Below are 13,413 nucleotides of genomic sequence, written 5' to 3' on the forward strand. Positions count from 1 at the left end.
CACCCGCACAGTCGTGAAAAGGGCACGGCAGCGCCTCTTCTCCCTCAGGAGGCTGAAAAGATTTGGCATGGGCCTTCAGATCCTCAAAAAGTTCTACAGCTGCACCATCAAGAGCAGCTTGACTGGCTGCATCACTGCTTGGTATGGCAAATGCACCACCCTCGACCACAAAACACTACAGAGGGTGGTGCGGACAGCCCAGTACGTCACTGGGACCGAGCTCCCTGCCATCCAGGACCTCTATATCAGGCAGTGTCAGAGGAAGGCCTGAAAAATTGCCAAAGACTTCTCCTACCATCCAGCAAACAAACATACGCAAACACACACACATACTTTCATACTTATCATTGGCTGATGCTACTCAGTTCTTTATTTTACTATTATTATTATTATCTATCCTGATGAAAATCAAGTTACCATGCCTTTATGTACAATGAACAAAAATATAAACGCAAAATGTAAAGTGTTGGCCATGTTTCATGAGCTGAAATAGAAGATCCCAGAAATGTTATCACAAATGTTGGGCACAAATTTGTTTACATCCCTGTTAGTGATTTCTCCTTTGACAAGATAAATCCACCTGACAGGTGTGGCTTGTCAAGAATCTGATTAAACAGCATGATTATTACACAGGTGCGCCTTGTGCTGGGGACTGTAAAGGGCTACTCTAAAATGTGCCCCACGTCAATCCAGAGCATCCTAAACATGCTCAATGGGTGACATGTCTGGTGAGTATGCAGGCCATGCAAGAACTGGGACATTTTCAGCTTCCAGGAAATGTGTCCCCACCTGTGCTGGGGACTTCATGTGAAGTCCCCAGCACAGGTGCGCCTTGTGCTGGGGACTGTAAAGGGCTACTCTAAAATGTGCCCCACGGTGGCAGTGGGGTTATGGTATGGGCAGGCATAAGTTACAGACAATGAACACAATTGTATTTTAGCGACAGCAATTTGAATGCACAGAGATACCGTGACGAGATCCTGATGCCCATTGTCATGCCATTCATCCGCCGTCATCACCTCATGTTTCAGCATGATAATGCACGGCCCCATGTCGCAAGGATCTTCTGTACACATTTCCTGGAAGCTGAAAATGTCCCAGTTCTTCCATGGCCTGCATACTCACCAGACATGTCACCCATTGAGCATGTTTAGGATGCTCTGGATTGACGTGTAAGACAGCGTGTTCCAGTTCCCGCCAATATGCAGCAACTTCACACGGCCATTGAAGGGGAGTGGGATAACATTCCACAGGCCACAATCAACAGCCTGATCAACTCTTGCAAAGGAGATGTGTCACGCTGCATGAGGCAAATCGTGGCCACACAAGATATCGAATGGTATTCTGATCCACACCCTTACCTTTTTTTAAGGTATCTGTTACCAACAGATGTATATCTGTATTCCCAGTCATGTGAAATCCATAGATTAGGGCCTAATTAATTTATTTCAATGGACTGATTTCCTTATATGAACTGTAACTTTAAAATTGTTGCATTTCTATTTTTGTTCAGAATACATACTATATTTACCTCAAATACCTGGTACCCCTGGACAAAGATATGGTACTGGTACTCTGTGTACATAGCTTCATTATTGTGTATTTTATTACTATTGCGTTATTTATATATTTGTAATAATGGTTTTATCATTGGGAAGGGCTCATAAGCAATCATTTCACATTAAAGTCTAAACCTGTTGTATTCAGCGAATGTGACAAATAAAATATGATTTGATATGATTTCAAAAAACATAAAACACCATCAAATCTAAAAACATGGAGAAAAAAAATCTTGGCAAGGAAATGTGACAAGACCGGATGTGAATCACTGCTATACTCATAAATCTTTCTAACAGTGCTGTACAGGAACTCGATTCAACAAGGGCCCTTTACCATTGTAGCGCTAATACCTACTGGGAAGAGATTAGGTAATTTGCTTTGGCTGAGAATCATGTCCCACTTGTATTTGTGACAACACTAAACTACAATATGTTCAGACCTGTATAACCATAATCAAATGCATGATCGACAATAAACTTATATAATCCCCTAGTAGTGGATGTATGTTGCCACAATGTTATTTTTTAAATGTATTTAATGTTTTTAATCACTTTGTTGCATTAAGGGCCTTGTATATACTTGCTCTGTGGTTGCACCATCTGCCTGCCATTTCCTGAATCTCAAACAAATTGTCCAGAACAAGAGAATAGTATGCCCAACTGTTTTCATAACATGTGTCATTAATGTGCAATCTGACTACAGTATTCAATGGTATGTCTGATACATCAGATTTGTTGTGTCATCCAAATCAAGTGATCCCTTGATTGAGGAAATTGTTTCATGGAGACTGGTGCTGTGTGGGTTTATATCAAAACTGCCATTCTATTGCTCTGCCATTTAAAATCCTGGTTCACACCTACCAAGCTATGCACAACTCTGGTCCCAAGTACCTGTCTGACCTCATCCTACCCTCCTGCCCCACACGCACCCATCACTCCTCCAGGTCAGTCTCCCTTCAGCAGACTCACAGCAAGTTAAAAACTATGGGTGACAGGGCTTTGAGTTGTGCGGCTCCTCGGCTGTGGAACGCACTTACAGTCACTGTCAGGGTTGCAGAGTCTCTGGCCTCGTTTAAGACACAAGCTAAAGACAGAGCTGTTCGGAAACGCTTTCAAGGTCCTATGTTCATTTTGTTCTCCTGTCCACCGGATCTGACGACACCTGTATATAGCTTTGATTGTTGTCTGTTTACAATGTTCTGTGTTTTGGATTGTTCTTATTATTAGAATTGGATTTTGGATTTCCTTCAGAACCTTGGGTGTGAGTGAATTTCTATACAAATTAAATGTGTTGTTATTATTATTATTAGTTTAGAATAATACTTAGAGATGTATGATCTTAATTTGAACCAGTTTGCTACAGCAGGAAAATAATCCTGCAGCAACAGGAAATGTCAATTATGTGAATTATAATTAATGGACATTTTTTGTAGGGGTTGATACATTTTTTGTTAGGGCAAATCATGTCTGACATTTTAAAGTGGAAATTACAAACTGTAGAAGCCTTTTTAAACCTCGTTTCCTGACGTGCAGGACAATTCTCAGCAACAAAAGATCCTACAGTTGACAGGGAGAGTACAGATGTGCGAAGGTAGACTGCAGTAGCTGAGAGGAGAATTTAAACTAATCCTACCTGCCTGGAGCAGGAGGAGGGTGGCTCTTGTGGTTTATTTGAAGTTACCCTCAGCATTTGTGATTCATGAGGGCTTGTCAAATCTAGAAGTCTTCACCAGGTTTGCCTTGTCAGGATCTTATTATTTTACCATATCCAAATGAACAACCTGGTCTCAGAGCATTTTGAATGATTCTGCACGTAAATCAGAGACACTCCATTTAGTATTATATGCTACGTTACATATGGTATGTATTAATTTGTGGATGTCCATCACACGAATTACAATTCGTATTATATGTTACGAATTTGCCAAATGTACAATATATTAAACATTTGCAAAAAGTACAATATGTTAACAATTCTGCCTAGGTGGCTAACATTAGCTATGTAGCTTGCTAATGTTAGCTAGGCTAGGGGTTAGCGTTAGGGCTAAGTTTAGTAGTTAAATTAAAGGGTTAAGTTTAGGGTTTTGGTAAGGGTTAGCTAAAAAAGCTATGGTTAGGGGAAGGGTTAGCTAACATGTTAAGTAGTTGCAAAGTAGATAAAACGTAGTAAGTAGTTGAAAAGTTGCTAAAGTTGTCCGTGATGAAATTCGAACTCGCAACCTTTGGGATGCTAGATCTACACATTATATCCCCTCCCTTAAGTTACCATCTATCTTATGTAACCATACCAAACATAACATACAGTATCATACTAATTTAAGTGGCCCGGATTTACATTTACTATGTTACATCTAGTCTATGAGACCAGGCTGCAATGAAATACAGAGTTAGTTGACCTGCTCAACAACAGATCCTGCCACTCACCATAGAAGGGCATGTTGTGATAGCCTGAGTCTGCATTTCACATCTGACCACCTGACGATGCACATTTTAAGGAATCAGACGCTGTTTACTGACATTCCATTGTGAGTGAGCTGAAATGTCATAATAACATAATAACAATAACAAACATCTTCAACAAACAAACGGGTGTCTTATACAATAGCTTGCAATAAAGTAGCCTAGGCATACCTAGTCTACTTTGCAATACGAACATAAACAACCGAAACAACATGTTATTTGAAGGTTTAAATATTTGAGGCAAAGCCTATGACTGTGAAAGGCAATGCTTGAGATAACTTTCTACTTACCTGCATTGCTGTCGAACGATCCTCCTTCCGAATGACGTCAAAACAGTTGAAAGTTGCTCCGACTGCTATTCTGGAGAAAAAAGAGAGGACCCTTCGCCGGGAAAAGAGAGAGTGCCAGCGCAACTAAGTCCCACCCAAAAAATTACCTCCCCCAGGACGTTAAACGGGGGTAGATACATCACTCAAACTTAGTATTGTTCGCCCAAGACTATGGACAAGTTTCTCCTGTAATTTCATTGAATATAACACATTTTGGAAACAATGCGACCTGGAACTGGAATAGTTATTGCTGCCTTGTTCAGCCTGGGCTGCAGCATGACACTGACTGCGGACAAGAAAGGTAAGCGTGAGACCGACTTTATCACGTATATGCTGTGGGGAATTTGGTAAAAATGGGAAATTAGTAGGGAATAGTAGGCTAGTCTAGGCTAATTACTTGAAAGGAATGATGGACAACTATGAATGACAATTCTTCTGGATATAACACAGTATAACATATAAAACATTTTTGGAGTCATCGACAGCATGTTGTCTAATACTGAAGAAGTTTCACATGATTTCAAAAGCAACTCCCTCTATGGATCAGTAGAAAAAGGTACACAGTAGTATGTATGTAGGCTGATACACTTAAATAAATTGCACTTTTTAGAAAAACTTTTTAAAATTAATAGTACAGTATTGACATATGCAAGCTATTTAGCCTACCTTGCTGAACACCTACCTCATGGCTTCAGATATTTACATAGAGCTCTACAATGTTGTTCCTGTCACTACATTACTGTCTTAAAGTAATTGTCCAGTGTTTCCAGATTTTTATTAAATATGACCTATAATTAATAAGAATATGAGTGAAATAGTTTTCCTTCCCAAAAAATGTAATTAGGTATGTTAAAAAGTATGTTTTCTGATGTTGGAATGGTGTGGGCGTATACCGGTCATTAAAAATATTAACGCAAGTAGACTGCTGATTGGCTAGCTCGTCCTCCTCAGGAGGATGACATCATCCTCTATCAAGAAATAGCAAGCATTTTTAAATAGTCTGTTTGAGATACAGGTTTGAGGCGGGGGGTTTTAAATGGTTTTTCTCTCCAATTTATACTTTGGCCACAAATACGAGTATATGATGAGTCAACAACATTATTTGGGTAAGAGTTAACAAAAATGAATTTTTTAGATTTTCACTGGACAGTTAATTTAAGTCTAATTTCTAAGCAAAATAATAATTTTCATATTCTGAACAGAAACACAATAAATTAAGCAAAAATTGCATCACACAGTGGTAAAACGCTTCACTCCTTACACATCAAACATTACACCTCAAACTTCAAATTAAAATGCAACGTCATCTTTATTTATTTTTTACCCAGCGGCAGATAGCCTAGCGGTTAAGAGCGTTGGGCCAGTAACCAAAAAGTAGACTTAGAGCCGACAAGGTGAAAAATCTGTCGATGAGCCCTTGAGCAAGACACTTAACCCTAATTTCTCCTGTAAGTCGCTCTGTATAAGAGTATCTGCTAAATGACTAAAATGTAAATGTAAAAATGGAGATAAGTAACCCACAAGGAGTTGCAAAGATGCTGTGGGACTGTTCAACCCTGCTCCTTGTCTAAACTGTCTTGGCACATTAGCCACCCCTGGGAAAGAGGAGACAAAATCTGGTGCGGTGTTGTGCCAAAGTTTGTCTCCAGTCCAGATGGTGGTGATGACAGACAGCTGTCCCCTATGGAGCAGGGACTGCCCCATGTCCCCCTGGCTCCCCTGTGGACCTCCACTTGCAGTAGGAGACCCTATAATCTGGCCATAGTGTTAGCTGTCTGTCAAAACACAGCAGATTGTTTGCTAGCAGGTTGTGGATATGTGTGATCTGGTTGGGTTTTTGTTTGGGGTGTTTGGCAAAAGGCAGTGACACATTTCCATTCTATCCAAAATGGATGGAACATGTTAGTATATATTCTATTCTATTATACATTCTGTATTTAATGTGCCGTCATACAGATAGTGTTAAAAATTCGCTGGTTAAAAAAAAGCAACATTAGACATATTTAGCAGTCATTTATAAACGGTGATATAGAAGAAAGAACATATTCTGCCGGGAAGAATTCACAGTTTTGTTTGTTGGAAATGTAGGGACTTGGGAATTCTACAGTGAGCCATTATAAAGTCTGATATATTTAATAATCTATTGAGCACCAGGGAAGAAAGATTTTCCTTTTTAGTTACTAAAATTGATGCATATTGAGCTATATAATGCTGACATGATTTTCTTATATGTTTCTGTAATTAAAAGACCTCTCATCATGAGAGAAAATAATTGAGTTATTGTTCTTCTTTGAATCAGAATAGCTGACTGTTCCTTTTCTTTGTCTGGCGTGACACAACAGCTTCAACAAAAGGTATATCTTGGAAGGACCCTTGTTTAATGCCCACACCCAAATTATCCTGGTTTGTGTGTGTGTGTGTGTGTGTGTGTGTGTGTGTGTGTGTGTGTGTGTGTGTGTGTGTGTGTGTGTGTGTGTGTGTGTGTGTGTGTGTGTGTGTGTGTGTGTGTGGTGTGTGTGTGTGTGTGTGTGTGTGTGTGTGTGTGTGTGTGTGTGTGTGTGTGTGTATTAGCCAATTAGTGTTCATCTTCAGTACATTGTCTGAATTGATAAGACTGTTCCTGTGTCATAAACTTGACTCCTTAGGAATGTTCCCTCTGTTTCCACCATAACACAGACTTTAAAGAAAACATGTACAGAATTAGCATTGTTAATAATAAGGATCATTGGTACAGTATGTCAGTGTAATTGTGGTCCATTCTCAATATCTTTTAAAAATTTAATAACTGAGTGATAATAGCAATGTAACGATGTCCTTGATAAAATGAACACAGTTATTTAATGCAAGTAAATAGATGGAAGGGAAATGTGCATAGAGTTGATTGGAAGACCCATCTCAAATTGATGGAAGGAATGTCTTGTTCCTATGACACTGGTTCAGTTTATACCAGGGATGCTGAAGTAACATTTGCTGTTGTTTTGATTCAATGAATGTTATTGTTCTCTAAAACTCTTGCCAGACTCTCCATGGCAGCTGTCTGCATTTAATCATAATTTCATTGTGTCAAGGGGAGTCACGGGTTTTGTTTTGTTTCGCCACTCCGCCTGTGGCCTCGAACAGTTTTAAATACAGTCAAAGCAGCCAGCCATACAGAGCTCATCAGACCAAATACACATTAGAATTACAGTCCTGCAAAGCTGTAGTAGGTCTTTAATGAGTCACACAGTCAATGTAACAGCTTTTAATCCATTGACAGAACGTCCAGGCAGTTGCAAACATCCAGGACTTTTAAGAACCCTGCGGAGCATACTGTAATGGTGGGGTGTTATGGCTCACCAAAGGTCTCACCTATTGTACAGGGGAAGAGTTAAAACAGCACACCAGATAGGGCACACAACTGATTTTGAATGATTTTATAGAATGAGAAGGTAAGGTGGAACTCGTTCCGACAGTTTGTGGACGCCCTCTATATATCCTGTCTGTATGTCAAGTCTTTGTGTCTGGTTCGGGTGTTCATAAAAACACATACAGTATCAAGTATCTCAGTTTGAAATGCAATGCTAAGACAGTAAACTCTTGCCTTAATTGTGACCTTGCCTACTTGCGTATCAACAACACAAAGTTATCACAAAACATTTGAACGAAAGCAATCCATTTGAGAAAAAGAGACATTTCTTTCTTTCTTCCTCAAGATTAGAAAATCAGTTAAAGGAAAACTCCAAAAGCTAGTTTTTGGGTGGAGTTTTCCTTTAAGTTTGTCTGCCTCACCTGTTCTAAAAACGTGTGGCGTCATGTTCTGGACTGCATTTCCCTAGGCTCCATTTATGACAGTATTTCTACCCATCAAATGGTGCACTCTAACCCTACCTGGAATGCTTGTAACGCCTCTGTTTCAAATCATGAAAGTATGGGCTCTATTCAATCTGGATTGCTGAAGTGTAATAGAAATGTAAAGGTGTTTTCTGATTGAGCCGAGATATGTGTTTACCGTGAATGCAGTCTCCGCTAAAAAAAACATTGCCCTTAAATTTCAATCATGCTGTAACATTGAACTTCAGTGATACAGACTGAATCGAGGCCTAAGTATCGAAGTACATTGAAAGGAAGTTGTCAAAATTTCAATCAACTTTTGTTTTTTTTAAAGCTCGATGAGTGAAAGATTTTGATTGGTATGAATGTCATTGACATTTTCTTTTACATGTTCTTTAGACCCCTATCTAAAGGACACCTTATCAGTTTGACTGGAGGAACCTTAATGCTAGAATCCTTAAACAATAACAAAACGGCCATCCTGCCTCTGTTAACGTAAAAAGCTGAGGGACGGGCCTGGTGAAATGTAACCACTCTCAAATTAAGACAGAGCTATGGATGCAAGGACCGACCATCCATGATATCAAAATTATAGTTTTAACCATGTTTGGATGGTATGCAGTGATTGTTTACATTTACATCATTTACAACCATTGGAGTAAAACAAGCTTATATTTTGCGCTCTCATGGGCTTCGACCATTGAACTAAGCAAATGAGGCATCTATAAGTTATATTCTTCAAGAATCAATAGGTATACAGTATATAATTCATTTCTAAGACCACGAGTGGATATAGCAAGATTTTAGCTTTACACCTCCCTCCACAAAGAGTTACAGAAAGAGGTCCCAGATATACGACACTCTATGACAGTAAATTGAACAGCATCCAAGCTGGTCAACAAATAACTTAAATATTTGTTTTTCTTATTCCATGACTTGGCTTTTATTGTTTTAGTGTTGTTTAGCATCGATGTCAATAATCTGCCTAAATACTTCAGTGTCAACAGCATTAGTTCTAATCAGCTATGTCTATGGCACAACAAGGGCACTGTCCAGCGTTGGCATTTGGCTCTAGGGTCTGTCAAAATATTGTCTTCTCAAGCATACGTCGGCTATTCCCAGAACTACAAGTCCTCTCCAACTCAGACGCCAAGCTTTCTCATTGCCGTTTTCACAAGACTAAATCGTCCTTTTGAGATAATTCACGTAAATCACTATTTACTGGAAATTGATTAGAAATCAATCCAAACACTAACATTTAACATTTGATGCCACATACAATTTCAAGAACAATGTAAATACAGAACTTGTTAGGCATTTAGGCATCATCTGTTATTGAGTGTGTGGAGAGTGAACAATGTTCCATTGATTTCAAGCCTGATCATCCAAATGTATCACCCAGGGGGAGGTCACTTGGGAGTGTGTCCACTCTGTAACACTTATCGGTGTTAGTCCAATAGCATTATATTTCACTAATCACAGCTGATCTGTTGGCTGAATTGCAATGGACTTATTTTGCTTGAAAATTATTGGACTTGTTATTGAAACAGCTCTGAAGTCTTATTTGGCAAGTAAATGAGTGAAATTAACCAGAGAATAAATAAAAAAGTTGTACATTCAGATCAGAACAAAATTATACAATAAAGATGAAATTATGTTTACTGTAAAATTAAGAGTTTTATGATTTTATGTGTTTTATACCCAACTGAAAAAAACAAACAAGTGTAAACTCTGCAACTGGTGCAAACACTTCTAGATACAGGTCTATCTATTTGTACTTTAGCAGACATGTTGTCCCCTGGGCTTGATCTCATTATTTGAATTTGGCACATCATCATAAAAGTAATTTATGGGATAGATCATGCTGCATTAGTTTTGTTTTGGAAAATACCACCAATTTCCCAGGAGAAATACTGAAGCCATTAATAAACCAATGTCTCTGATTAAAAATATCATGGTCAGGCTAATATTTAACACATTTGTTGATGTTGTACTTATGTCCAGAAATAACTACAGACATTGGTGTCTTAAAGTAGAACAGGAGTGTTCAGCCCTCCTCCTGGAGAGCTGCTGGGTCTGCAGGCTTTTTCCCCAGTCCTGCTTTATACTCTGGAAAGGCTTTTGCCCAGTAATGCTTTACACTCTGGAAAGGCTTTTTCCCCAGTCCTGCTTTATACTCTGGAAAGGCTTTTTCCCCAGTAATGCTTTACACTCTGGAAAGGCTTTTGCCCAGTAATGCTTTACACTCTGGAAAGGCTTTTGCCCAGTAATGCTTTACACTCTGGAAAGGCTTTTTCCCCAGTAATGCTTTACACTCTGGAAAGGCTTTTGCCCAGTAATGCTTTACACTCTGGAAAGGCTTTTGCCCAGTAATGCTTTACACTCTGGAAAGGCTTTTTCCCCAGTCCTGCTTTACACTCTGGAAAGGCTTTTTCCCCAGTCCTGCTTTACACTCTGCAAAGGCTTTTTCCCCAGTCCCGCTTTACACTCTGGAAAGGCTTTTTCCCCAGTCCCGCTTTACACTCTGGAAAGGCTTTTTCCCCAGTCCCGCTTTACACTCTGGAAAGGCTTTTTCCCCAGTCCCGCTTTACACTCTGGAAAGGCTTTTTCCCCAGTCCTGCTTTACACTCTGGAAAGGCTTTTTCCCCAGTCCTGCTTTACACTCTGGAAAGGCTTTTTCCCCAGTAATGCTTTATACTCTGGAAATACTTTTTCCCCAGTCCCGCTTTACACTCAGGAAAGGCTTTTTCCCCAGTTCTGCTTTACACTCTGTAAAGGCTTTTTCCCCAGTAATGCTTTATACTCTGGAAATACTTTTTCCCCAGTCCTGCTTTACACTCAGTTCTGCTTTACACTCTGTAAAGGCTTTTTCCCCAGTAATGCTTTACACTCTGAAAATACTTTTTCCCCAGTCATGCTTTACACTCAGGAAATACTTTTTCCCCAGTCCTGCTTTACACTCTGGAAAGACTTTTCCCCCAGTCCTGCTTTACACTCAGGAAAGGCTTTTCCCCCAGTCCTGCTTTACACTCAGGAAAGGCTTTTTCCCCAGTCCTGCTTTACACTCAGGAAAGGCTTTTTCCCCAGTCCTGCTTTACACTCTGGAAAGGCTTTTTCCCCAGTAATGCTTTACACTCTGGAATTTTACTAATCAAGATACGAAGGACAGGGCTGGAGCAAAAACCTGCCTATCCAGTAGTTCTCCAGGAAGAGTGTTGGCCGCCCCTGGAGGAGAGATTCTCAATTGTCTTGAGTTTCAAGTATACTATCATAAAATTGGTGTTATATAGTTGTTTTCTTCAAATTGTCTGAATCCTGTCAGCGTCAAAATAGGTTTAACTAAAATATACTCCGTATACACTGTGAATGTATGGTCCTTCTGTAGTAACAAATAAACCATTATGCTATCTTATGTCATCTGAAACGTGTTTCTATACATGTATGTTCCACCTCCTCGTTAACTGCACTATCTAATTTAAAGCAGCCTTAAAGTCATTTTCCATTTGTTTTTAATATAAAGCTGCTGGTACACCTTTCTGTCTTTGTTGGCAACATTTACTTAAAGGGGAACTTCTTTGTACTTAAAGTGGAACTGCTCAGTGAATAATATTCTTGTCTCTCGCTACATACTCTGTGAGAGACAGGGAGACATCTAAAGCCTGATCTCAAAATCTCGAGTCCAAAGTGTTGTGAAATACTGGCTTGCGGGGGAAAAACAAAAATCCTGTCGCTGGGTTGATTCTTCTTACGTGGTGTTGTTTTCATATGTAAATTATTCAGACCAGTCAGTCATGGTGATTAAATGCGAGACATTCACCTAGGAGAGAACATATTTTGTGTTCCTATTGAGATAAGAAGCTAAAAAGCCCTTCTATTCGCTAAGAGAGTGACATACCCCTCTTGCTGTTTCAGCACAGGTATCAGAAAGCAGATTACAGTTTTTTTGTGAAAGACTCGACTTAGACCCAATTCTTAGAATGAATCTGGATCTAAGATTAGTATTGCGTAGTGAACCGCACCTTATTTTTCACAAAAGACTGGAAATGAATCCAAAATAAAGTCAGAAGGGAGACAGCATGGATTATATGACAGTGTGTCTGTGAAAGAGTGAATGCATTTGTGACTTACTGGATGTGTGACAGAGTAAGCTAATATGTTTGAAGATCTAATTAATTATGTTTTCTCAACCAAATTCCCTGCCGTTTTACTCATATGTTTGTTTCCTCCCATTTAAATCTTCCTTCCTGCTTTGACAAACAAGGCCAGTTGTTTTTTTAATCCTCATTGCCATGCCATGTTGAAACATCAGGGTCACCTTCCTCTGCCTCAGTTCAGTGTTGACTTTGACAGATTTCACCTTCCAGTCTTCACTGAGGTCATTTCCAGCAAAACCCAAATCAAACAGCCCTGAACTGCCATAGCAGGGGTTTGTCAAAGAACATGTACTGTACTTAACAAGTGATAGATGGGTCACTTGACTCCTGTGCTTGATGTGGGAGGAGGAGAAAAACACTTTAGAATTTCTGCTCTGCTCTAGATCAGAATCAATAACATTCTTGTGACGCTAAGTGGTGGGCTTCAATGTAAATAACATCCTGTAAATCGTATTGATTTGTCCCCCCCCCCCCCCCCCCAAAGGGTTTGTTTGACCGATGTTGGACTTCCACGAAAGTGATGTTCTGTATTTTAAAGTGATTTGCCAGGTTGCTAATATACATGTGTCATCAATTGTAGGGTCTGACTAGGGCATACACACCAAGACTGCAGCTTTGTTATTTTTACACTGATCTGAATGGTTGTGAATTGATGACCCACACTTGAGGTGAGGGATGTGCCAACAAGTGCAAAGTTGCCTTTTCTTGCGGGAAACGACCGATTCATTTGTGTTTAAGCATGCATTGTGCATTGGTACAATAGTCATGCAACTTTACAGCATCAATATTTCGACATTAATTCCCGTTACAGAGATAATCTGGAATTGGTACATCCATTTCTGGCTTTAAATGAATGCAGTTGAATTGTAGAGGGGCAGGTTATAGATTATGCCTTAAAACTGATTATTGTAATCAAGTCAAATTAGCGTCACAGGAATATGATTTCTCCTGATTATTTAATTTAGAAAAATAGTAGCGTGCTATGTAGGCCTATGCATACTAACATGTTTGGTTTTGGTTTTACTTGGATGCTTTCCAGGCACTAACCAGGGCACTTGACTGTTTCTGCATTCAACAAAGTTAGCCATGCCAATGCAAGAC

At 39.5% G+C, this 13,413-nt stretch overlaps 1 protein-coding gene across 4 annotated transcripts in view; it reads left to right on the forward strand.

Annotated features, from left to right (window-relative positions):
• Positions 1-4,081: 4,081 nt before the first annotated feature.
• LOC106579586 (melanoma receptor tyrosine-protein kinase) overlaps positions 4,082-13,413 on the forward strand; it is a 56,227-nt gene continuing 46,895 nt past the window's right edge. Inside the window, exon 1 of one of the 4 annotated variants that reach the window (XM_082965982.1) lies at positions 4,082-4,649. In XM_082965982.1, the coding sequence (XP_082822108.1) occupies positions 4,571-4,649 (79 nt within the window). In that variant the 5' untranslated portion in view covers positions 4,082-4,570. The remainder of the gene's footprint in view (positions 4,650-13,413) is intronic. The other 3 variants (XM_014159638.3, XM_014159636.3, XM_014159637.3) reach the window with 3 other exon arrangements.

This window comes from Salmo salar, chromosome 19 (genome assembly GCF_965601325.2).
Source record: "Salmo salar chromosome 19, fSalSal1, whole genome shotgun sequence".
Lineage (NCBI taxonomy): Eukaryota > Metazoa > Chordata > Actinopteri > Salmoniformes > Salmonidae > Salmo > Salmo salar.